Below are 26,398 nucleotides of genomic sequence, written 5' to 3'. Positions count from 1 at the left end.
AGGATCTTGCTGGGAGGGCTGGTCTTTGAGAGCTGCCCATAACTTTTCTGGGATCAAGCTGGTCACAGATACAACCATGTGGCCTGAGACAGTCCCAGTTGATGCCTCTTGTTCCAGCTTTATTATTCACAACATCCCCTTCTGCACACAGAGTGTCTCTGTTTAGATGATAAATTAGGTTTGCTCTAGTCACTTCCAGGAAGGGTGACTCTAGCCAACCCTGGCTTAGAAACCACTGGATCTAGTGATCCTGGAGCCAGTGTCTACACTTGGCCTTGATAATGGTATTGGAAGTGAGCTGTGCTGTAGCAGAAAGAGCAAAGAAAAGAAAGCCAGAAGTCCTGATGACAAGTCTCGGCGCTGGCCCTTTGTCCCAGGGATTAACTGAGGCCATGTATATGGAAATGCTACACAAATATTCAACTTTTGATCAGGTCATATGTACCTACGTGACTGAGACCAATAAACGCATCCTCTACATTCACTGAGCCTCCTGTGCTCCTACTTCGTGTGCCAGCCCCCCATGTACTTTTCCATCCCCAGCCCCTCCGAGCAGAGGCAACTTGGTACAGTATAATCCCAGGCCTCACTTTACCCGTTTGTAAAATAGTGACACTGCAATTGTAATATTCATGTCTTGCAGGTGTTGTGAGAATTCAATGAGATGTAAAGCTTCGGTGTATATTTATGGTTTCAGTAAAAGTCAGTTCCATTTACCTTAAAGGTTGAGGGGAATAGGGGTGTTTGTGGGCTCCTGACTGCCCACTCCCACTCCTACCCTCCACCTCTTCCAGAAACACCCCTTCCTTGCACTCTGTTCACTGCAGTTCAGCACCCACAAATGCTTGCTTCAGGCATCCATCTTCATACCACCAAAATAGCGGGGGGTCTAAGTTCCATAAAGTTGAAACACATTGCAAGCCCAATGCTGGCTTACTATGCCTGGCACATAGACAAACAAATATTTATGGTTGATTTTTTTTTTTTTTCCCCATCGTTTGCAATGGAAGTGTTTCATTCCAGGCAAACAGCAGAACTGCGAAAGGTAGAATACCCAGACTGTCGATTAAAAGATGAACGTCTAACAGATAGTTCCAAGCCTTTCCTGTTATGACTCACTGGGACAGAAAATCCCATTAAAAAACAAGCTCAGCTCGTCAGGCCAGAGCATTGCCCATTGTCCATTGTTGACAATAAGAATATGGTCTATCTGCCTTTTGCGGTGATACGCTTACAACATTGAGGACATTTGAGTCCCAGGTTTTCCGGAAATCATCACCCCCAGAAAATGCTTGATAGTATTGGCATCATATTCAACATTTCTGTTTATTTTTAAATTTTTCTAACACATTCATATGGTTTAAAACAGCAATAAAAAAGTAAACTGTGCAGCAAAGTTTAAAATGGAGAGTAAAAGTCACCTTTCTCCCCAAACCCCAGGCCTTCTCCCCAATGGAACCTTGTGTATCTTTCAAGAAAACAATTATAACACGTCTTTTATTTTTTAAATTTTTTTAAAGTTTTTTTTTTTTTAATAAAATTTATTTATTTATTTTTGGCTGCTTTGGGTCTTCGTTGCTTTCTCTAGTTGTGGCGAGCGGGGCCTACTCTCTATTGCGGTGCTTGGGCTTCTCACTACGGTGGCTTCTCTTGCTGCGGAGCGTGAGCTCTAGGCGGGCGGGCTTCAGTAGTTGTGGCATGTGGGCTCAGTAGTTGCGGCTCGCGGGCTCTAGAGCACAGGCTCAGTAGTTGTGGTGCGCAGGCTTAGTTGCTCCACGGCACGTGGGATCTTCCTGGACCAGGGCTCAAACCCGTGTCCCCTGCATTGGCAGGCAGATTCTCAACCACTGTGCCACCAGGGAAGCCCTAAAGATTTTTTTTGATGTCCTTTTTTTTTTTAAAGTCTTTTATTGAATTTATTACAATATTGCTTCTGTTTTATGTTTTGGTTTTTTGGCCGCGAGGCATGTGGGATCTTAGCTCCCCAACCAGGGATCGAACCCGCACCCCCTGCATTGGAAGGCAAAGTCTTAACCACTGGACCGCCAGGGAAGTCCCAGCACATATGTTTTAAAAAGTTTAGGCAAGAGCAGTCCTTGAATACTAAATCCACGTATTGACTGCTATTTTCATGAAACTGGGGATCTTGAAGATCTTCCAAGTCAGCACAGGCAGATTGCTTTCAATGACCGTGTGGAACACCTGCAGGGAGTGCCATGTTCTAATCGGTCTCTAATCCATATGTCCAGTTTTCCTCATTACAGACTTTGTTACAGTGAGCAACCTTCTACATACATCTTGGCATCCTTGGTAGATCTTGAGGTAAATTCCTAAAAATAAAATGGCTGGATCAAGGAGGGTATGCATTTTATTTTTATTTAGTTTAGTTAACAGTTTACATATTGGTCTGTGTGACTGAAGTTCTTTTTTTTTTTTTTTTAATATTTATTTATTTATTTATTTGGCTGTGCAGGGTCGTAGTTGCAGCATGTGGGATCTAGTTCCCTGAACAGGAATCAAACCTGGGCCCCCTGCCTTGGGAGCTCGGAGTCTTAACCACTGGACCACCAGGGAAGTCCTGTGACTGAAGTGTGTTTTGTTTTTTTTTTTTTTGCGGTACACGGGCCTCTCACTTGTGGCCTCTCCCGTTGCGGAGCACAGGCTCCGGATGCGCAGGCTCAGTGGCCATGGCTCATGGGTCCAGCCGCTCCGCGGCATGTGCGATCTCCCCGGACCGGGGCACAAACCCGTGTCCCCTGCATCGGCAGGCGGACTCTCAACCACTGTGCCACCAGGGAAGCCCTGGTGACTGAAGTTTTGATCCCTATTTCCACATGACTCTCTAAAGATACTGTGCTGTGTATTCTTTCTACAAGAGGGTAAGGGCGTTTATGGCCACTCCTTCCCCAGGCCCTGCCCAACACTGAGCCTGTTGTGTTTACCCAGCACATTTGATGGCCTCCCTTTCCTGGGCGTCTGAAGGACGTATGAAGAAGTGTAGTTACCCAGTATATGGTCGTCTCCTCTCTCCGGGATGAACCAAGGAAGGAAAATGCTCAGAGACACTAGTGAGAGTATGTGCAGAGCCCTGGCTGTGGGCAGGACTGCCCTGGGGCCCTCTCCGTGGGAGTGGAGGTTGGCTTTCAGGAGACAACAGTGCCTGCTTTCGTGCGCTGACTCCCCTTTGCTCACCCTAGTCCCCACCCTGCTAAACACACACCAGTTCATGACGCTTCTGCTTTTAAAATCAGTGACCGGGGGCTTCCCTGGTGGCGCAGTGGTTGAGAGTCTGCCTGCCGATGCAGGGGACACGGGTTCGTGCCCCAGTCCGGGAAGATCCCACATGCCGCGGAGCGGCTGGGCCCGTGAGCCATGGCCGCTGAGCCTGCGCGTCCGGAGCCTGTGCTCCGCCACGGGAGAGGCCACAACAGTGAGAGGCCCGCGTGTCGCAAATAAATAAATAAATAAATAAAATAAAATCAGTGACCGGGTTCTTCCCCAGCGTGAGGTACTCCTGTGTCTTGGTGCCACCCCTTCATTGTGAGGGGTACACCGGGGCCGTTAAGTGGATGTGCGCATACCCGACGTTTTAGAACTTGCACGTGAATCCATGCTTTTTAATCAACTGTTTCATCATTAGGAGGTAACTGTGGACCAGAGAAAGTCTGCACTCAATGTTTACCTAGTGAGAAGTATCTCTTTCGTAATTTGTAATCATTGTCAGGGCTAAGAGTAACTTTTTATCATCATCATCATTATCATTGTTATTATTATTATTATCATTTCTTAGCTGGCACATTAGCAGCCATTTTCCGTCCTTTGTACGGCGTCGCTTCACTTACCAAGAACTGTTGGGAAATGAAATACCTCGCTGAGTGCCCCTACTTGTTTAAAATGTTACCATTTTTTGGTGGGGAAACTAAAATGAGTTACCCCATCCAAAAAGCCCACAGAAAAGAAGGAAGTGGAGTCTCACTGAGGTGCTAGCCTGGTAAACTGGACTTCTGTCATCTGAGGAAAATGTACCTCCTCACACAGATGGGGAAGTCTCTGTCCCTCGGGTCGTCTTCCCAGCAGGCGTGGCAGCCCATCCTGCCCCTACCCTCCCAGTCAGGGGCAGGAGGAAGAAGCAAAGAATTCCAGGTTATTTGCCCCAGGAACACCATTCTTGTCCACACAATTCTAGGACAGTAGTTTGTGGTCTGAAGGCAACTTTCAGCTTCTGAGGACATTGTCTAGGGCAGCGGTCCCCAACCTTTTTGGCACCAGGGACCGGTTTCCGTGCAAGACAATTTTTCCAAGGGGGGGGGGAGGATGGGGAAGGGTAGGGGTGGGGGGGGTGGGGATGGAGGGGACGGGGAGGGGGATGGAGATGGGGGAGGGGATGGGGAGGGGTGGGGGATGCTGGGGAGGGGGATGCTGGGGGAGATGGGTCAGGTGGTAATGCAAGCATGGGGAGCAGCATATGAAGCTTCGCTCGGTCACCTGCTGCTCACCTCCTGCTGTGCGACCCCTTACTGGTCTGCTGCCCCCCCGGGGGTTGGGGACCCTGGTCTAGGGTTGTAAGGTGATAACCGTTTCCCACTGTGTTCCCCACTTATTCTCTGTCAGTGGCTATGTTCCAAGGAAGGCTTCTGGGAAAGTCACACTATGATCAAACACTGTGGTCCCCTATAGAAAAACATTAAACAGTTGTTCTTTTTCACTGTGGGGAACTTCGAAGCTTCCGTGGGTTGGGATGAAAGCCTATGCATCCTTGTTTCATTTCCAGCTTCCCGGATCCGGTTCTCACCCTCCGCTAGAACTGCCCAGCCCAGCCCTGTCCCAGCTTTCATCTGCCTATGGGTGGGTTCTGTGGATTGCCAAGGACGGGTCAGCCTTCCCTGAAAGGCTCTAAGGTGCTCCCAGCATCCCTAGCTATTTTCCCTCCTTCCCTTTACTGCATTTGAATTTCGGGGGGCGGGGCAGGGGGGATGGAGAAGGGGGAGGAGAAAAGCATAGTAAGGGTGGGGGTCACTAAAGACAAGAACTGCAATTAGAAGACCTTGGGCGATTTACTTTTTTTTTTTTTTAAATCAGTAACATAGAGATAATACATAGTATAGGAGATGATTGTGAAGATTGAATGAGTTCCCATATATAACTATAATAGCCTGGGAGGAAGTGGGGGAGAGAGAGAGATTTGTGACCAAATTGGTTATAGGAAATATGTCAGGTGAAAAATAGCTCCAGTGTTTTAGTCTTTGATGCTAAGAGAAGGTGGCCATTAACAAAAATTGTATAGTCTTCCCTTTGTATCCACAGGGGATTGGTTCCAGGACCGCTGTGGATACCAAAATCCCTGGATGCTCAAGTCCCTTATATAAAATGGCATCAATACAGTCAGCCCTTCTTATCTGCGATGTACGGTTGGGAATCCGCGGATGCAGAACCCGTGGATACGGAGGACCCTCCAACTGTTTGTCTTTTTAGTGATGAATTCAGATAAATGGCATTCTGTTGCCATTTAAACATAACATGTGGAAATATCCAGTAAGTCACTAGGGAGAAAGTGTGAAGAACCCGTGATGTTTGAATGAGTTCATAATCATAGAGACTTTGGTTCGCATCTTGCCTTTGCTACTTACTGCTTGGGGCGTCTGTTTCCTTGCATGTAGCATGGGAATGTTAACCCCTCTCTCATAGGGTTGTTTGGAAGAGCAAAAAAGCAATTGCCTCAAATCAAATGGCTCATTGCCTTGCTTATAGTAACTGTCAGGTATCCTATTGGTTCCTTACCCTCTTGTAGATAGAAGTCTGGAGACCCAGCCGGGGACTTTTTTGTGCAGAGGGATATTTGAGACGATGAGAATCAATGCACTCCACGAGGAGCCCTGTTGCACTGGGGAGTAACTGCTGTTAGGAAGAAGACACTACCTTTGAGATGGGACAGACAGTAATGTATCACACTGCAGTGAGAGAGAGAAAAGACAGTTGGATTGGGCACCAAGATGGACTTGGGTTACCTTGAGAAGGCATTTCTGTGGATCAGTACAAACACATACACTATGACACGGAGCCCCTACATTTCTTGTCCTTTGCACATGTTAAATAACAGCTTATTAGTAGCCCTTCTGTTTTGTTCAACTGCTTACATTTTTAAAGAGAAAATAATATTTTTGCCCTCTTTTAAGTAGGTAGATATTTATTGGGGTAAAAAAGAAACAAACGCACACACCTACTGGCTAGTTACTCCAGGACCCTAGTTTTCTATGCAGAGTAATTTTTGCAGGTGCCCAGAAAGAGTATTCAAGCTGGGAAAGCAGGGAGGGTGGAGGAGGGGAGGAGTCTCCAGGAATCTTTATCTGGTTGGAAATAGAAGGTGGAGATTGAGATCTCCCAACTCTTCCATTGAGATCCAGTGAGTCATGCTGTGGCCAGTGCTTTCTGCTTTGCCTCAAGAATAGGGAGTGGTGAGGTTTGAGGTAATTTTGGAACTGATTGAGGAACTGATGCTGCGTGTGGTTCTGAGAAAGTCCAATTTATCATATAAACCGTTTCCCTCTGTAAGGCAGCCTGGGTGGCAAGCTTTCCAGAAAGGGTGGCTCCTTTCTGGAGGTTGAACCCATCGCACTATGCTTTTCCAATGGTGGCCCCTTCCTTGGCTGGTTTTTTAATAATTGCTTTCCCAGAGCTTCTTAGATTTTGCCATTTCAAAGGGCACGTGTCTCCTGCAGGGAAAGCATTAAACAGTTTTTTAAAGTGAAATTTAAAATGTTATTTATCTTGTTTCCTTCCACCTTCCCCTTCTCTCAAAGAGCCTATTGCCTTTTCTCATCCTAGTTTTGACGTTTGAGCAGGTGGCCTTTCTAGATACCCTAATTCAGAAATTTTTTCTCCTTTATCCAAACTCCTCTCAAAAGTAAACTCCTGGGCTTCCCTGGTGGCACAGTGGTTGAGAGTCCGCCTGCCGATGCAGGGGACACGGGTTCGTGCCCCGGTCTGGGAAGATCCCACATGCCGCGGAGTGGCTGGGCCCGTGAGCCATGGCCGCTGAGCCTGCGCGTCCGGAGCCTGTGCTCCGCAACGGGAGAGGCCACAACAGTGAGAGGCCCGCGTACCGCAAAAAAAAAAAAGTAAACTCCTGAGGAGGGAGAGGAGCCAGTCTTGCTTGATTCAATGCCCACCATGCTTGTCCAGTGTGTGACATGTCCAGTAGGATGCATGGAGAGCTTGAAGGGAAGGGAGAGTCTTCTAATATCTTGCCATGTATTATTTGTCATTATTTCATGTGTATTGGCTTTTTTTTTTTTTTTGCACCGTGAGTGTAAATTATAATGAATATCCTTCCTTGTCTAGTCTTGTCTGGCAAATTCAAAATATTTTACGTCCACTTCACATGGCACCTTCTCCAGGAAGTGACTTCTGTCTCTCCTGGGACAAAGGAGTCTCCACCCACTGCTGGAACACCCATTTTACCTGCGTTTACGTGTTGACTGTTGCTGACGCACAAATGATGAATCATTTGGTGGCTATCTCTCACGTCCTTCAGGAGACCATGAGCTCCCCAAATGCAGCCACAATGGGGCTCCCATCTGCCCTTAGCTCCAGAACTTGGCACGTAGTCCAACCCATGGGGGATCCCACTGCAGAAATGCCAAGTGATAGGAAGCCCTGCGGGCCACAGGATGCTCAGAGGCCACCCGTGGTGTTAAGTTGTAAATCCAGTAAGCAGACAAGGGTTCTACCTGTCCAAGGAAGCTGTGAGATCAGACGAGGTTCTTCTGTGCGTAGCGTGTTCTGTGAGCGTGTTGAGGCCGTCCTGTCCATTTCCTTGTTAATATAGCAGTGATCAGGGTAAAAAATGTAGCTTATCTTTTGAATGTGGAAGGCCAGTATTACATCGACAGTGGGAAGTTCATGGATGGAAAGCAGTTCAGATGGCTTGAGAAATAATGACAGTGGGACCTAGCCATTGTGGGATACATATTCTTTCCACTTCTGAGTTCCGTCATATAATTTGCAAGCCAAGTCTAGAACGTTTCTGTTTCATTGCTTATTTTACCAGTCAATTCTACAAAACAATAAGGTTGAAGGAATTATCCAAGCCCGTTGATCATTTACTGTGCTGTACTCTGGATACCGCTTGGTGCTTTACATGTCGTTTTATTTAATCCTTACCGCAACTCTATGAACTGGGTCTTATTTCTCCCATCTTTACAGAGACAAAAGCCTAAGTGACACAAAAGCTAAGATCACTTTTCCCCACTTCGCTTAGGTGGCAAAGCGGAAATCTGAATCCAGATCTGTTGATAGCAAGATCTTTGTTTGCTTTGCTCATTCTCATTTGATATAAGGACTATTTGGGAACTCAGTGACACTTTTTTTTTCCTCCAGGAGAAAAGAAACCATCCTCATAATTGTGTGTTCTCTGTTTGCAGGGAAGCAAAGGTGCCTACCGGTACCACTGGCAGAGCCACAATGTCAAGCACAGTGGCGTGGATGACATGGTGTTGCTCTCCAAGATCACAGAGAATGCCATCGTGGAGAATCTAAAGAAGAGATACATGGACGACTACATTTTTGTATCCTTTATTGGTTTCTTTGGACATTTCTAAGTGAGATGACATGTCCATCCTAGTATAAGAGATCCATCTGAAATTCTGAACTGACACTATATGCTCAAGTCATTTTCACCATTGCAGAATGTGGTTTTGTACTTTCTGTCCCTTGGTTCAGGCTGTAGGAAGGGCAGAGATGGTGCCAAAGTTTTCCCCTGGCATTTCACAAAAGCAGGATGGAGCCAGGGACTTCCCTGGCGGTTAAGACTCCGTGCTTCCACTGCAGGGGGCACGGGTTCCATTCCTGGTCAGGGAACTAAGATCCCACATGCCGCGCCGTGTGGCCAGAAAAAAAAAAGATGCAGCCAGTATTCCTCTATTTCAGTCAATGGCACTGTACCTTTGAAGTGCTCTAGCCACGCACGTGGTGTCTAAAACCTGTGCTCTTCCTAGAGAATGTCCTGGTCTGCAGAATTCTGTCGATAGCGCTCCCTGATTGCAAAGCAGAGACAGTTAAGTCCGGACTTAAAAGGTTTAAAAAAGATTGCCTCATGCAAAAAAATATGCCATTTTGCCAGTTTTTCTGCATTCTTATGTTCATGAAAAGAAACATGAGAGAGAAGTGAAGATGAACTGTTGAAAATGTCTGATATTCTTGAGTTCTTTATGTTTCAGTTTTAGCTTGCCAGATACCATTTTTTTTGGTAGGACTTTAAAAAATTCAGAATGGAAATTTGATTCAAATGTGTGTTGACTTCATTATAAACAGAGAACTGTGATAGTTGCTTAAGTTCCTACAGGATTCAGGAGTTCTGTTTGGTGCAACTATGTAAAGTTCTTTTAATAGAATTATTGTGGAGTTGGTTATAGATAAGCAAGGGTCTGTGAAAATCTATGTAGTAGTACCAGAAAGTTTAACCGTGATGCTCTTGGTGGCTTCTGAAGGTATGGCGTTCTGGATGATCATTCAACGTGGAGTCTTTGCAACTATCATAACATACATTTTAGATTTTAACCCCCAAACCTTGGGAAGGTAAAGTTTTCCCATTCGTAGCTTCTGTTTATTATTTACACCACTCCTTTGACTCTTAGGTAAAAGCACCCATAGCAATGCAGCAGTACTTCTGCAGGGACTGCCTATTCTATCATTGGTGAGGAGGGAGTTCAACTCACCAGGGGTTAATACTAATAGACATTATTCCAAGGCACTTGGAGGGTTCTAACCAATACTGTGCTGTTTCTTGTTTACCACAGGAAGTTTTTCCAAATATCTGGGTAGTTAAATCCCTAAACCTCTGCTTTTAAGCATTAATAGATAGATTTGGATTCATTAGCCACGTTATAATAGCATCTTGATCAGGTGTGGAAGCCCACTGCCTAAACACAGAATCCCACCCACCACAGGATTTTATTGGAACGTAGCCATGCTTGTTGGGTTACTTACCGTCTGTGGCTGCTTTTATGCTACTGTGGCAGAATTGAGTATTTGCAACAGACCCTATGATGCGCAAAGCCTAGACTATTCTCTCATCCTTTGCAGAAAACATTTGTTGACTCCTAGATACCTGCACAGAGCTTCCTTTAATTGTATGAAAGCAGTTTTATTCGGTTGTAAGTTCTCATTTTATTTGGTCAAAAAATTGAAATATGCTCACTTTATCTGGGCTTATCATCTATTAAAAGATTTTAATCACTTTTATGTGCAAGACCTAAGGCACACGGAAACTGGCCGATGACGGATCAGGAAGAGTTGGGATGAATCTGGACAGACTGGCTTCAAGCTTTAATCTGCGTGAGCTTGGTGACCTTACACAAGTTTTGTGATCTGTGTTCCTTGATTTCCTCACCTGTAAAATGGGAGTGATGATAAAACCTCCCACATGAGGCTGTTGTAGGGTAAAATGAAATAATGAATGCAGTGAGTACAAAGTAAGCATTAGTTATTATTATCGTACACTAAGGCAAGTGTATAAGTTCCTCCCATATTTCTTTTCTTTTTTGCAGTACACGGGCCTCTCACTGTTGTGGCCTCTCCTGTTGCGGAGCACAGGCTCCGGACGTGCAGGCTCAGCAGCCATGGCTCACGGGCCCAGCCGCTCCGCGGCATGTGGGATCTTCCCGGACTGGGGCACAAACACGTGTCCCCTGCATCGGCAGGCGGACTCTCAACCACTGCGCCACCAGGGAAACCCCCTCCCGTATTTCTGAATTATGTTCCAAAACTTCAATGATAAAGTTGCTTATTGGACATTCAAATGCATTTTACCATAGAAGCTTTTATTTGTTTATTTTATTTTTTCTTAATTTTTAATTAATTTTATTTTATTTATTTTATTTTTGGATGCGTTGGGTCTTCGTTGCCGCACACAGGCTTTTCTCTAGTTGCCGCGAGTGGGGGCTACTCTTCGTTGCGGTGCGCAGGTTTCTCACAGTGGTGGCTTCTCTTGTTGTGGAGCACGGGCTCTAGGCGCACGGGCTTCAGTAGTTGTGGCACTCAGGCTCAGTAGTTGTGGCTCGAGAGCTCTAGAGTACAGGCTCATTAGTTGTGGTGCACGGGCTTAGCTGCTCTGTGGCATGTAGGAATTTCCCGGACCAGGGCTCAAACCCGTGTCCACTGCATTGGCAGGCGGATTCTTAGCCACTGCGCCACCAGGGAAGCCCCATAGAAGCTTTTCAATGGAGGATTGGTTTATTGACAAGCCCATAGAAGACTCATTTCCGGTGGATGTAGTTGAACTCATTATTCATTGGAATGTTCTTAGAACGTGGACTCAGTTTATTACATTATTTACATAGGCATGGTTTGTTCTTTTAAAAAATTATATTTTATTTAATTTTGGCTGCGTTGAATCTTCGTTGCTACACGCGGGCTTTCTCTGGTTGCAGCGAGCGGGAGCTACTCTTCGTTGCGGTGTACGGGCTTCTCATCGCGGTGGCTTCTCTTGCTGCGGAGCACGGGCTCTAGGTGCACGGGCTTCAGTAGTTGTGGCACACGGGCTCAGTAGCTGTGGCTCGCAGGCTCTACAGCGCAGGCTCAGTAGTTGTGGCGCACGGGCTTAGTTGCTCCACAGTATGTGGGATCTTCCCGGCCCAGGGCTTGAACTCGTGTCCCCTGCGTTGGCAGGCAGATTCTTAACTACTGCACCACTAGGGAAGCCCTATAGGCATGGTTTTTGATCATCTGGGTAAGAAAAGAAAAATATGTCAGTGGTTATCAGCAGCCAGCCCATCATCAACCTAGACAGACTCACTTTTCTCCGTACAGATCGCGTTTACCCCTAAAACACTAGAAACTCCTAAGAACAGGGACTATGTCTTCTATACCTTTTAAAAAGCAAAGTTTAAAAAGCACTTTAAAGCAATATGTGTTCATTTAACACGATTTACAAAATGCAGTTAACTAGAAAGGAGAACATTAAAATCCCCTGCTATCCCACCATATAAGGTTTGTTCCTATTAACCTGTTGTATATTTTTCAGTTTACTCACATATAAACATACCTATACATACATGTGCTTTCTTGTTAATTTTAGCCAAAAAGTGGCATCATCCTGCCTTGTTTATTTCTTAGTTTCCTGCATAATTCTTGGAATGGTGCATTATAGTAGATGTTCATTGAAAGTTTGTTGACTATGATGACTCGCTTTTTATATTCAGACAGCAGAATTTTAAAGTGACTCACACAGAGGGGGCTGATTCCCAGCCTTTGAATTAATGTCTTTGAATCAATGACTGACTAATCGTGTGTTCTTCCAAGGAAATGAGTTAGTTGACCACTAATAGACTTCGTGTTGTAGAAACCTCTGCCCACTCAGTATATGAGAAACTCGGCATCAGCATGCTTTCCGGCAATAGCACAGAGCAGCTTTCAGCTTTGAGGAAGCTTGATGGCTCTGTTGGATGTTTACGAAATAATACCAAGGGTCTAACTGTGAATCTTTTCCTCTGATAAGTGATAGAAGCCTCCTTTATAAGTTCAATGCCAAGGGAATGTTATGATAGAGTAGCATTATTTTGAATGAGTTTTTCCCCCTCTCTCTCCTAAGCTTAATAGTTAAGACGAGAAGAGATTCGCCTTTAGGTTAAGTTATAAAAATGGTCATTTTACCTATTCTACATCTAATAGCAGCACATTGTTTCGTACTGAAGGTCAGCATTTGGAACAATCAATTGTTAATGCATTCAGGCTGACTGAACATTTCTTTGTTCCACATTAGAAAAAAAATCTACTTGGAAAATGCGAACACTGTTAACCAACAAAACCCCATTTTTTTCAGCTATTTATCCTAAGACCAGGGAGGTTTCATTTACTATCTATTTTTCTTGAGTGTTTCCACACTTCTTACAATTACATTCTAAAATATAGGAGGGAAACCTTGCAGTATTTTCCCTCTGCTTGGTGAGATATCATTTATAGCCACTTGGCTGACAAAAATAGTTCCTGTACAAAGCACTCCATGCTCATTTGGTCCAACTTTCTCCAAACTTGTTTTTCCTCAAAGACCACATGCTCAAGTGTGCTTGGCATTTTCAGCCCTTGAATTAGGAGTTAAGACACTTGCGCCAGAGCAACCGGAGCTCAGGGCAGCGCCATTGATTTGAATGAGGTTTGACCCTTGGCCATCAGTTCATGTTGGGGGGCAGCCACTGCAGTGAGATGAACGTGAGTCTGGTGTCCGGAGCCAGGGGCTCAAGTTCCAGCTCTGTCGTCTCCACATATGTGACTTCACGCAAATCACCTCACCTCCCTGCACCACCTCAGTGATGAGTCCGGGCAGGTCGACTACATCAGTGTGGGCAGTTTGGGGGAATTCACTGGCTATTTAAATTTTTTTTTTTTTTTTAAAAAAACATTAAACTCTTAACCTTGCCTTATAAGACCATTAAAAACAAATTTACAGGAGCTGCACTACCATCACATTTCATAAAAGAAAGACTATTTTAACACCCAAAAAGTAGAAAGGAAATAGTGTAAGAATAAAGGATGGTCCTTTATACTGAATACATTGGGCTTTATAAAAAATTCAGGGCACTGTTTCTCTTTTTGTCATTCTTGCTGCAGATTGATGAAAGTACAAGGATCCACAGAGTAGTAATTGGGAAACAATCAATGAAAGATCTATTAGCTGCCTTCTGTCTTGCATATGCTGTTAAATAAGATGGCATTTATCTTATTTCCGGTTTTTTTTAATTTTTAATCATAACCTTGTGTATCTGCATACAATTTGAGAATTAACCTTGGGCCACACCTTTCCAGCTAAAGGTCGTGTGGGTAGAGACAATGACGGAACAGATGTTTCCAAAGGCACACCTGAATTATGCAGCAGGGAGCGGGAGTGAGTATTAGAGTTACCTGGAGAAGTGGCCCAACCCAGTAGATGACCTGTGCTGTCAGGGAGGTAGCTGAGGTCTCTGCAGACCCAAGCAGGTGGGAAAAACATATTTGTTTCCTTTAACTTCCAAATCAAATTCTCTTGTCTCCATTCTGATTTAAGTAAATTTGTAGCTAGATAGGAACAGCGTTATTCATTTCAAACCAAACTTTATTTTTCAGGAGTCCTCCCAAATAATACCGCCCGCGAGAGCCTTACTGGATCCCTCTTCCAATCTGAGTCATGGATTCAGGATTGGCCTAGAATATTCCAAAAGAGGTTTTTTTCTTTGAATGTCTCCTTGCCAGAGTTTATGTAGACTACTTATTGAAAATCAAGACTTTACAAGATGTCTTTTCACATAGCAGACTATTAACAGTAAAAAAAATGTTGGTTCCTGACCATCCCAGGTGGCAGAGTGGTTAAGAATCACCTGCTATTGCAGGGGACACGGGTTCGAGCCCTGGTCCAGGAAGATCCCACATGCCACGGAGCAACTAAGCCCGTGCGCCACAACTACTGAGCCTGTGCTCTAGAGCCCGTGAGCCACAACTACTGAAGCCTGTGCACCTAGAGCCCATGCTCTGCAACAAGAGAAGCCCCTGCTCGCTGCAACTAGAGAAAACCCACGTGCAGCAACGAAGACCCAACACAGCCGAAAATAAATAAAGAAATATTTTTAAATGTTGGTTCCTATAGGAGCTCTTACGCAACCCAATCTAGATTTATTTATTGGGGAACAAGGTTGGGTTGGTGATTCCTTTGGCTTGGGACCTCTGGCAGCTCTTTATTCTCTGATTGCAGGGATTGGTTTATCTAGGACAGGTGACATTCACAGCAGCCCCTTTACAACTAAGGAAGGAGCACCATCCTCCATGGAAAGATCCTATTTGGGGATGTATGTAGGCATAGACATCTACTTCTGAAATGAATATAGTCGTAGCAGTGCTGTACTTCTTGAATGTTGAAGATTTCTCTATGCCTCAGTTTCCTCCTAGTAAAATAGGATTAAAATAGTAACAGGGGACTTCCCTGGTGGCACAGCAGTTGAGGGTCCGCCTGCCGATGCAGGGGACACGGGTTCGTGCCCCGGTCCGGGAAGATCCCACATGCCGCGGAGCGGCCGGGCCCGTGAGCCATGGCCGCTGAGCCTGCGCGTCCGGAGCCTGTGCTCCGCAACGGGAGAGGCCACAACAGTGAGAGGCCCGCGTACCGCAAAAAAAAAGAAAAAAATAGTAACAGGATTGTCATTAGGAGCTTAGATTAGTGCCATGTATACATGTATGTGTTCGATCAGTGTTTTTATCATCAACACTTAGTCTTGGCTGTAACACTATGAACACTTCTGACCTGCTTAATAATTCTAACAGTAAATTTATCTGTTCTAAGTTTTACCTCAAAAAAAATAGCCCACTGACGTGTGGTTGGCCTCCTCTGACGTTGGCACTTGGAAATACGTTTGCTCTTGGCCCTTCGTCTGTGACTCTGTAGTGATTTTCGGTTATGATTCACTGTCTCATCTGCATTTTCTCTTAGTGCCATGGCCTGACCCCAGAGCAGTGCTGGGTGTATCTGGATGTGCAGTGAAAATGGACCCCATCTTGTCTACTACTGTTTCATGTTCAGCCCTTTCAATTCTGAAGATCTTTCTGTTCAGTGAGAAAGCAAGCAAAATTGCAACCCAGTCATACCCTCTTCTCACTTTCATGTATAAGTATTAATTTTTAAATATTATATGATCCGTTCCACACTTGGCTCATTTGTGTTCAATAATAATACCAGCACTGCATCCCAGAGATGTTAACGTGACAGAATGAGCATCCTGAAGTGTATGAATTAAGGACATTGCCTCTACTACATATCAAACATTGTGCTGAGCATTTTACACTGTTTCATTTAATTCTCATAACAAGCCTATCAAGTAGGTCCTATTTACCCCATCGTCCAATAACCACCGCTTAGAGATGTGACTCAAGGTCAGAGTAGAATAGAACTGGGTGTGGGGAGCTAGGCAATCTGACCAGATTCCCTGTGCTGCTCTATTTGACACTCAGGTCCTAATATGTGAATATATAAATGTACCCTTGGAGGAGGAAATCTCATAGCTTTACATTCTTTCTTTTTTTTTTAAATTTATTTATTTTGCACTGCATTGGGTCTTCATTGCTGCGCATGGGTTTTCTCTAGTTGCGGCGAGTGGGGGCCACCCTTTGTTGCAGTGCACGTGCTTCTCATTGCGGTGGCTTCTCTTGTTGCGGAGCACGGGCTCTAGGCAGGGAGTTTTATCTCTTCTGTCCATTTTGTTCACTGCTGTATCTCTGCATCTGTAACAATGCCTGGCATGTTGTAGACATCCAGTTCAAACTAGTTGATTGTTGAATGATAAATGGAAATATTTTGTATGTTATGATAACACTTCATTTTGGGGGCATATGTAACACATTGTCTTCTGCGGGGCCTTCTGGGATTTCCCACACAGAAATAAAACCTTCTTCCCTAAACCTGATCTATGTGGGTTTGTAATTTTCTGCTCTGAATACCACTTATGGAAACAACTCAGTTCTCCAGAGATTCGAAAGAGCAGGACTGGGGCTTCCCTGGTGGCGCAGTGGTTAAGAATCCGCCTGCCAATGCAGCGGACATGGGTTCACTCCCTGGTCCGGGAAGATCCCACATGCCCCGGAGCAGTGAAGCCCGTGCACCACAACTACTGAGCCTGCGCTCTAGAGCCCGCGAGCCACAGCTACTGAGCCCACGTGCCACAACTACTGAAGCCCGCGTGCCTAGAGCCCATGCTCTGCAGCAAGAGAAGCCACCGCAATAAGCCCACGCACTGCAACGAAGAGTAGCCCCCATTCGCCGCAACTAGAGAAAGCCCGTGTGTAGCAACAAAGACCCAACGCAGCCAAAAATAAATTAAAAAAAAAAAAAAAAGAGCAGGACTGTTCAGTTCATCTTATATCCCTCTACTTGTTAAACAGGTAAATGACTATGTTTTTAGTGTACCTAAGAGACATGAAATTTCCAAGGAAAAAATATTTGCTCTTTTTACTCCTTGGTCACTTGTTTCGTTTTTTCCTAGCTGTGCATGTCATCAGTCTTGAAAGAATGTGCTTCAATTCACTTAAAATAGCGATTTCTTTTAGTAACACTTCGGTAATTAAGTTAATTACTCTTCCTGGAGAACAAAACCCGAGCTAGTTGGTAATTGCTTTTGTCTTTATTTGTAATCTTTTAGAAGACAAACGTGAGCTTTTCCTTGGGACAATCATTATGAATTCTTGATAACATCTGGTTGCTTAATTCAAAAAATGTGTAGCTATGAAGATTAATGATAGACCTTAACTGGATTTAAACTCAGACATATATAGGATCTGTATTAATCTCAGTCAACCCTTTCAAGCAGATGCCATATTTTGGGGAAAAGGAAATTGAAATGTACCAAGGAGCGGTAAGTTACATGCCACTTAAATTACTGTAGTGTTTGGGGGCTTTTATGATGCATGGGCAATTGAAGTTTGCAATACATTTGCATTTTCTTATTATGAATTATTTATTGGGGAAACGCAAGTAGGTGACATTGTTTGATTTTTAATAATGTGCTGCTCTTCAGAGTACAGCTCAAAAAAGCATAGGAGTATTATTATTGGAACATTATATACAAAATTAGTTAAACAGGATGTAAGACTTACAGCTTCAGGCATCTTCCTCCTTCCACATATGTCACAAAATTCTAAGGACTAAAAAAAAACACTACTCGGTAAAAAAAAAATAAATAGGACAACGGGAACTTTTCTCTGCAAATCACTTAAGCTGTGGCTATGAGTGGAACATGAAAAATGAATCTTTTATTACTTCATTTATTAATGTGACCCTGATCTCTATTCAGACCGAGCTCCATAGCCATTTCAGTTGTGTGATCAAAATAGAATCCATAATCCTAATTAATATATTTCATCCCAGGGCTCATCACTTCCCCAGGCCTCCCCATCTCTGCATCTTTTTCCTTCCCTCTTTCCTTTCCAGCAGAAGCACAAGAGCGTTCATTAATCCTGACCCCTGGAAAACAAACAAAAGGGAGCCCACACAAATTCATCAGTTGAAGTGGAAGGCAATTTACCCAGAGCAAGAGCCCACCCCGTTGTTGCCAGATGAATGGTGCTGGTAGCTGGAGCCGAAGGAGGCTGCCACGCGAAAGACCTTTGATAATGCTGCCTTTATGGAAGCCCAGCACAAGGGAAACACTGTCAGTAGAGGCTGGGCCCTGCCCTGGCGCCCTGATCAGCAGGGCCCCGGGGCAGCAGGCACGGAGCCGGCTTGGCGTCCTCAATGACAGCCAAAGCGGGGTGGGTGGAAGTGCTGTGTATTCGTGTTGTTTCTTCCCATTTCTCTGTGAAGCCTTGCTACGTGAGTCCCTTTCAGACCATTCATCTTTTTGAAGAGTTCTCTTTAAAGATATGCCCTAGGAGTTTTTAATATATATTTATTTTTAACTGCTAGTGTTGTAAAATTGGTATTTACTTAGTGCCAGGTACTGTGTTACACTTGCAACCATAATAAATCAGCCCTGTATGCTGACTACGGATTACTCTTCATCCCCATTTCACAGATGAGGAAACTGGCGCTCAGAGAGGTAAAGTACTTGAATATATTGAGTGTTGAAGCTGGGAGTTGAAGTCAGGTCTCAGTGACTTTATTTCAAGCGTAAGGGAAGATCAGGTAGAGGAAATGCTTACCCTATAATTCTCATCAGTAGCTGAGAAGTACCATGAGTCCATAGATGGGAAACCAATTTGAAAACTAAAAAGTGACGTGCAGAGGTCAAGTATAACTAGCTAAGTGACTTTGAAGCCTTATTGGGCAATGGCTTGCCCACTCCTTTTCCTCCACTGCTCACAGCTTTCTCTCTACTCCATTTCCTTCTATTTTCCATCCTTTTTTTTTTTTTTTTTTCCTGGCCACGCAGCACAGCATGAAGGATCTTAGTTCCCCAACCAGGGATTGAACCCGTGCCCAGTGCAGTGGAAGCTGGGAGTCTTAACCACTGGACCACCAGAGAAGTGCCTCATCCTCTTTTCTTTTCCTGTTTCCCTGTTTTCAAAGAGGTATTAAAGATAATAATTTGAGCAGTCTGGGCTGGAAGAAGACAATTTAAGACTCTGATCCTGCAGTGCCGTCTACGCATCCCTTCTCACTGTGAGGTGAAGGCAGGAATGACATTATTTTTGTCCCTGTATAGAATTATTCAGTCCATCAGTCCCAGGAATAATCTAGACCCTCATGAGCAGTTTCCTTTCTGAGCCCCCCGCTCACATGTGGGGAGCCGTGGGCACTGGAAACACCCGTGCTTACCATTTGTGCAGGCGTCGAGCAGTCTCTCACCTCTTGTCGCTCCACTCTGATCCACCACGGCTTGCAGTGAGTGGCAATTTCTGGGCCAGGCCCCTTACACTGTAGTAACTCGTTGTGTAACAAGGCTCAAAGCTGGATTAAGTAGATTTTGCTTTACCGCTGCATTTTACTTACGTTTTCTAATTACTTTCCCATCCTTCATCTCAGTTACCTTGTGAGATGTGTACCATGGACGTTATTATCCCCACTCTAGAGATGCGAACCAGAGAAGGGCAAGACAGAGCCTGAATGTCTTCTCCCTCTGGACTTGGCTTTCTTTTCACTCTTTTATGGTAGATAGTCTTAAATTTAAGGCGTGTTCTTCCTCCAGCTTTCCACCATATGAAGTATTATTCTTTTTAGTGATTTTTGAGGAAGTGGTGGAAGTGGTGCCAAGAAACTGAAGGAAGCAGGGCTGCAGTCGTCCTGACGCAGTGAATTTATTGGTGGATTTATATTTATGCATAGCTAAGATATCCCATGAGATAAAAGCACAAACCCGCTATCTTGGTGTGGTAGGATTTTTTGTTTTTCCATACTGAGATGGGACAAACTGGTCAAATCTGTTTATCTCTTTAAAGAACCACACCTCCTGCCTTCTTCTAATGGAAAGTTTTTAAGTTTTTTCCTTATTTTCATATAGTCTCACTTAATTTCCTGTGGGGTCCCAGGATCTTCAACTTACCTCTTAGAAGAAAAAAAAACTAGAATTTCTGAATTAATACCAGTCAGATCCAGGTTTTTAGTAAGGCCCTCTTAAGACCTGTTGCCCAAATGTCTTCAGAAACACTTAGAAATGGAATGTGGTCTACAGAGGTGTGCTGGGTGGAAGGGTGTGGTATCGGAGTCTCTGAAGACAATGGTTATGTCTGAAGGCTGAATCATACATAGGCCTACAGAAGAGTCCTTCCAAATTCCATCTTCATTGCTTTAGGTGTACCTCCTCATGACCTTAGCAAGTTTATGATTCTTGTATTATGCAACCTTTAAGGCTGGAACTATACAGTGGTGTATTCATTTCCAAGGCCAAGAAAAGAAATGTAATGTGTTGCTCTAACTGACCATGGTTTTTTTGGTTTTTTTTTTTCTTCTTTTCCAGGCACAGTATGAAAACCCACCACATATCTATGCTCTTGCAGATAATATGTACAGAAACATGATCATTGACAGAGAGAACCAGTGTGTCATCATCAGGTATGGAAAAGAGCCTTCTTAGGTCCAGGGAACATGAGACCATGCTGTACTTAGGATTCTGTCACGGAGCAATGCTTTTGCCGTAGTTGCTCATTCCGGAGACTGGTTAATGTATCCGAGTAGCTAGCAGCCTGTTAGCTTTGCCTTGGTTTGTTTTATAACTACAGTTCATAAAAGGTTTGAGCTTCTGTGAGGTTGCTTTTTATACCCCTGTCACTTAAGGTATTAAGGCCTTAGGGCACATGGTTCTAGCTGGATCTTTCTCTGATTGTCATCAGGCCTTGAAATAAAATCATAAGACACCTCCTCTCCCATTTGATTGTATTGTGGCTTTACTCTGAATTGGGGATCCTTTACGTTGCAAGTATAGTAAGCATGTGTCACTGTTTCGTCAGCTGGAGTATTTTCCTCTAGGTCCTTCTTTTTCCTTAATAATTTAATATTGGTTTGGTCAGAAAGTTCATTTGGGTTTTTCCATAACACAGAAAATCCTGAACGAACTTTTTGGCCAGTCCAATAGTTCGAGTTTGAACATTTTTGGTTTTTTATCATTTGCTTTTAATTTTCTGAGGGCATTACTGGTCAATGCCAGCATTGGGTGTCTGTAACTACACTTCGCAATCCTTGTAACCTGACCTAGCGCTGAGTCTTTGCTGGATTGAAGTGCTTTTACGATTTTGTTTACCATTACGAACATTTTCAAACATACAGAAAACGTAAGCGTCTGTATTTCCATCACTTAGAACTTGACAGTTTTTGACATTTTGTCATATTTGCGTTCATCTTCTTTAGTTACTTAATTTTTTAGTCCTTCATTTTTCAAAAATGAAAAAAAAAGGTTTTATGGATATTTACAAACACGAAATTAGAAAGAGAATTATAATAAGCACCTGTGTATCTGTCATCCAGCTTGTACAACTATTAATAGTGTACAATATAATAATATAGTGGCCAATCCTGTTTCACCTAGTCCTCCCACCCTGGCCCACTTGATTATTTAAAGCAAATCCTAGGGAGAAAATCATTTCATTTGTCAATAATTTAGCGTGTACCTCGAAAATATCATTCTTATCACCTGAAAAAAAAGAATAATTCTTTCAATGTCGTCTAATATTATCAGTGTTCCAGTTCCATGACTGTCTTATAAATTCTTTTCTACAGTTGATTCATTTTTATTTAGGTTCCAAACGCTCACACTTTGTCCTGGTTGTGTGTCTCTCAAGTCTGTCGTTAACACTTCTCTCTTGTTCTTTTTATTTTCTTAGTATTTATTTGTTAAAGAAAAAGGTTCGTCCTGCAGAATTTTCTGTAGTCTGGTGTTAGCTAATTGTATACCGTGACTTTGCACTGTCCTCTCTATTCCTGTAAATTGACAGATCTAACAGCTTGATCAGGTTCAGGTTCAATTATTTGGCAAAAAAATGCTCCATTATTGATGCTGTGCACGTTATGCCTGTTGGTCTGTCTTTGTGTGATGTTCGGATTTCCAGTGGGTCAATCCATTATAAATTCTCATTTCACAATCATCATTTACTTGATGGTTGAAAACGAATCATTTTCTAATTCTATGATCCCTTCTACATTAATTTATTAGTTGGAATTTTTATTTGTTTACCATAAAATACAATCTATACGGGAACATTAGATTAAAAAGCTTGATTTGTTGTCTTTATTTACTAATTTTTCAAGCAATGAGTTGATACCCTAGCAGCAAAGTAAAATGTTTTTGTTTTCAATATCATTCTACACTGGTAGATTTTAAATACCTGTTGAACAACACTGCAGTTTTCATTTAGGCTCAAATAGTCCTACCTTTGGCCAGTGAAGGCCCTTTGTATTGGCTTCTTTGTCCCTTTGACATGACTCCAGTAGTCTGTGATAGTTTCCTTATTTAAGATGTTCCAGGCTCCAGCCGAGGAGTGGGGCAGGGCAGCCAGGAGGGAGTAAGAGAGCCTGAATGGAGGCCGGGTCAAAGGTCAGGGCCTTTTCCTGGCTGCCGTGGCAAGGATCCCTACCTGAACGCTGCAAGTGACTATTACCCTGGGATTCAGAAACGTCTACAGGACTGAGACTGGACCTGCTAAAGCTGTCTCAGGGCATTGATGAAGTGTGTTGTTCAAAGGACGTTTGCCATTGGGAAATGTGCCCAGAGAAAAGTAAATAAATGAAGCTTTAGATAAGGAATTGAAGAAATAAATCTACAAAGAAGCCTTGTTAAACCCTTTCATATCTTATATCTGGAATATACAAGATTTATAAAGAAATATGTTCCTATAAAGTAGGGATAAGGAAATCAGGCTAAAAAACACATAACTCCATTTATAGGTACAGATGGTACCTGTATGTGATTGTGATAGGAATAATGGGCAATGCAGATATGTTAATGACTTTTAAATTATCTAAAAATATCCAGTTCAAAATTTGTTCAAAAATAAAAAGACTAAATAAAAGGTGAATAATACAGTATAAAAAGTAGAGCAACAGGAGGACCTTCAAGATGGCACAGGAATAAGATGTGGAGATCACCTTCCTCCCCACAGATACATCAGAAGTACATCTACATGTGGAACAACTCCTATAGAATACCTACTGAACGCTGGCAGAAGACCTCAGACTTCCCAAAAGCCGTGTGGCTAACAGGGTCTTGGTGCTCCTGCTGGGTGTCAGGCCTGAGCCTCTGAGGTGGGAGAGCCGAGTTTAGGACATCACTCCTCCAGAGACCTCCTGGCCCCTCGTAATATCAGTTGGCGAGAGCTCTCCCAGAGATCTTCTTCTCAATGCTAAGACTCAGCTCCACCCAACAACCAGCAAGCTTCAGTGCTGGACACCCCATGCCAAACAACTAGCAAGACAGGAGTACAACCCCACCCATTAGCAGAGAGGCTGCCTAAAATCATAATAACTTCACAGACACCCCAAAATACACCACCGGTTGTGGTCCTGTCCACCAGAAAGACAAGATCCAGCCTCATCCACCAGAACACAGACACCAGTCCCCTCCACCAGGAAGCCTACACAACCCACTAAATCAACATTACGCACTGGGAGAAGACACCAAAAACAAAGGGAACTACGAACCTGCAGCCTGTGAAAAGGAGACCCCAAACACAGTAAGTTAAGCAAAATGAGAAGACAGAGAAACACACAGCAGATAAAGGAGCAAGGTAAAACCCCACCAGACCAAACAAATGAAGAGGAAATAGGCAGTGTACCTGAAAAAGAATTCAGAGTAATGATAGTAACAATGATCCAAAATCTCGGAAATAGAATGGAGAAAACACAAGAAACATTTAACAAGGACCTAGAAGAACTAAAGAGCAAACAAACAACGATGAACAACACAATAAATAAAATGAAAAATTCTCTAGAAGGAATTAATAGCAGAATAACTGAGGCAGAAGAACAGATAAGTGACCTGGAAGATAAAAAAGTGGAAATAACTACCACAGAGAAGAATAAAGAAAAAAGAATGAAAAGAATTAAGGACAGTCTCAGAGACCTCTGGGACAACATTAAATGCACCAACATTCTAATTATAGGGGTCCCAGAAGAAGACAAGTAAAAGAAAGGGACTGAGGGCTTCCCTGGTGGCACAGTGGTTGAGAGTCCACCTGCCGATGCAGGGGACATGGGTTCGTGCCCCGGTCTGGGAAGATCCCACATGCCGCGGAGCGGTTGGACCTGTGAGCCTTGGCCACCGGGCCTGCGTGTCCAGAGCCTGTGCTCTGCAACAGGAGAGGCCACAACAGTGAGAAGCCTGCATACCGCCAAAAAAAAAAAAAAAAAAAAAAGGGACTGAGAAAATATTTGAAGAGATTATAGTTGAAACTTCCCTAATATGGGAAAGGAAATAGTCAATCAAGTCCAGGAAGTGCAGAGAGTCCCATACAGGATAAATCGAAGGAGAAACAAGCCAAGACACATAATAATCAAACTATCAAAAATTAAATACAATGAAAAATATTAAAAGTAGCAAGGGAGAAGCAACAAATAACATACAAGGGAATCCCCATATGGTTAACAGCTGATTTCTCAGCAGAAACTCTGCAAGCCAGAAGGGAGTGGCAGGACATATTTAAAGTTATGAAAGGGAAAAACCTCCAACCAAGATTACTCTACCCAGCAAGGATCTCATTCAGATTCGACGGAAAAATTAAACCCTTTACAGACAAGCAAAAGCTAAGAGAATTCAGCACCACTAAACCAGCTTTACAACAAATGCTAAAGGAACTTCTCTAGGCAGGAAACACAAGAGAAGGAAAAGACCTACAATAACAAACCCAAAACAGTTAAGAAAATGGTAATAGGAACATACATATTGATAACTACCTTAAATGTAAATGGATTAAATGCTCCAACCGAAAGACATAGACTGGCTGAATGGATACAAAAACAAGACCCGTATATATGCTGTCTACAAGAGACCCACTTCAGACCTAGGGACACGTACAGATTGAAAGTGAGGGGATGGAAAAAGATATTCCATGCAAATGGAGATCAAAGGAAAGCTGAAGTAGCAATTCTCATATCAGATAAAATAGACTTTTAAATAAAGACTATTACAAGAGACAAGGAAGGATACTACATAATGATCAAGGGATCAATCCAAGAAGAAGGTATAACAGTTGTAAATATTTATGCACCCAACATAGGAGCACCTCAGTACATAAGGCAAATTCTAACAGCCATAAAAGGGGAAATTGACAGTAACACAATCATAGTAGGGGACTTGAACACCCCACTTTCACCAATGGACAGATCATCCAAAGTAAAAATAGGGAAACACAAGCTTTAAATGACATTAAACAAGAGGGACTTCATTAATATTTGTAGGTCATTCCATCCAAAAACAACAGAATACACTTTCATCTCAGGTGCTCATGGAACATTCACCAGGATAGATCATATCTTGGGTCACAAATCAAGCCTTCGTAAGTTTAAGAAAATTGAAATTGTGTCAAGTATCTTTTCCTACTACAATGCTATGAGACTAGATATCAATTACTGGGGAAAAAACTGTAAAAAATACACATGGAAGCTAAACAATACACTACTAAATAACCAAGGGATCACTGAGGAAATCAAAAAATACCTAGAAATAAATGACAATGAAAACACGACAACCCAAAGCCTATGGGATGCAGCAAAAGCAGTTCTAAGAGGGAAGTTTATAGCAATAAATTCCTACCTCAAGAAACAAGAAGCATCTCAAATAAACAACCTGACCTTACACCTAAAGCAATTAGAGAAATAAGAGCAAAAGAACCCCAAAGTTAGCAGAAGGAAAGAAATCATAAAGATCAGATCAGAAATAAATGAAAAAGAAATGAAGGAATCAATAGCAAAGATCAATAAAACTAAAAGCTGGTTCTTTGAGAAGATAAACAAAATTGATAAACCATTAGCCAGACTCATCAAGGAAAAAAGGGAGAAGACTCAATAGAATTAAAAATGAAAAAGGAGAAGTAACAACTGACATTACAGAAATACAAAGGATCATGAGGGATTACTTACAAGCAACTATATGACAATAAAATGGACAACCTGGAAGAAATGGATAAGTTCTTAGAAAAGCACAACCTTCCGAGCCTGAACCAGGAAGAAATAGAAACTATAAACAGACCAATCACAAGTAATGAAATTGAAACTGTGATTAAAAATCTTCCAACAAGCAAAAGCCCAGGACCAGATGGTTTCACAGGTGAATTCTAACATTTAGAGAGGGGCTAACACCTACCCTTCTCAAACTCTTCCAAAATATAGCAGAGGGAGGAACACTCCCAAACTCATTCTATGAGGCCACCATCACCCTGATGCCAAAACCAGACAAAGATGTCCCCCAAAAAGAAAACTACAGGCTGATGTCACTGATAAACATAGATGCAAAAATCCTCAACAGAA

At 43.2% G+C, this 26,398-nt stretch overlaps 1 protein-coding gene across 3 annotated transcripts in view; it reads left to right on the top strand.

Moving 5' to 3' along the window:
* Positions 1 to 26,398, top strand: part of MYO1E (myosin IE) — a 202,769-nt gene that overhangs the window by 78,413 nt on the left and 97,958 nt on the right. Inside the window, exons 1-4 of one of the 3 annotated variants that reach the window (XM_033851745.2) lie at positions 4,827 to 4,898; positions 8,421 to 8,564; positions 17,274 to 17,363; positions 20,403 to 20,497. In XM_033851745.2, the coding sequence (XP_033707636.1) occupies positions 4,842 to 4,898; positions 8,421 to 8,564; positions 17,274 to 17,363; positions 20,403 to 20,497 (386 nt within the window). In that variant the 5' untranslated portion in view covers positions 4,827 to 4,841. Of the gene's footprint in view, positions 1 to 4,826; positions 4,899 to 5,502; positions 5,533 to 8,420; positions 8,565 to 17,273; positions 17,364 to 20,402; positions 20,498 to 26,398 lie in introns of those variants that run through there. The other 2 variants (XM_033851746.2, XM_019947371.3) reach the window with 2 other exon arrangements.

Source organism: Tursiops truncatus, chromosome 2, assembly GCF_011762595.2.
Source record: "Tursiops truncatus isolate mTurTru1 chromosome 2, mTurTru1.mat.Y, whole genome shotgun sequence".
Lineage (NCBI taxonomy): Eukaryota > Metazoa > Chordata > Mammalia > Artiodactyla > Delphinidae > Tursiops > Tursiops truncatus.
The sequence above is the reverse complement of the archived record's forward strand: the minus strand, read 5'-3'. Positions and strand labels throughout refer to the sequence as shown.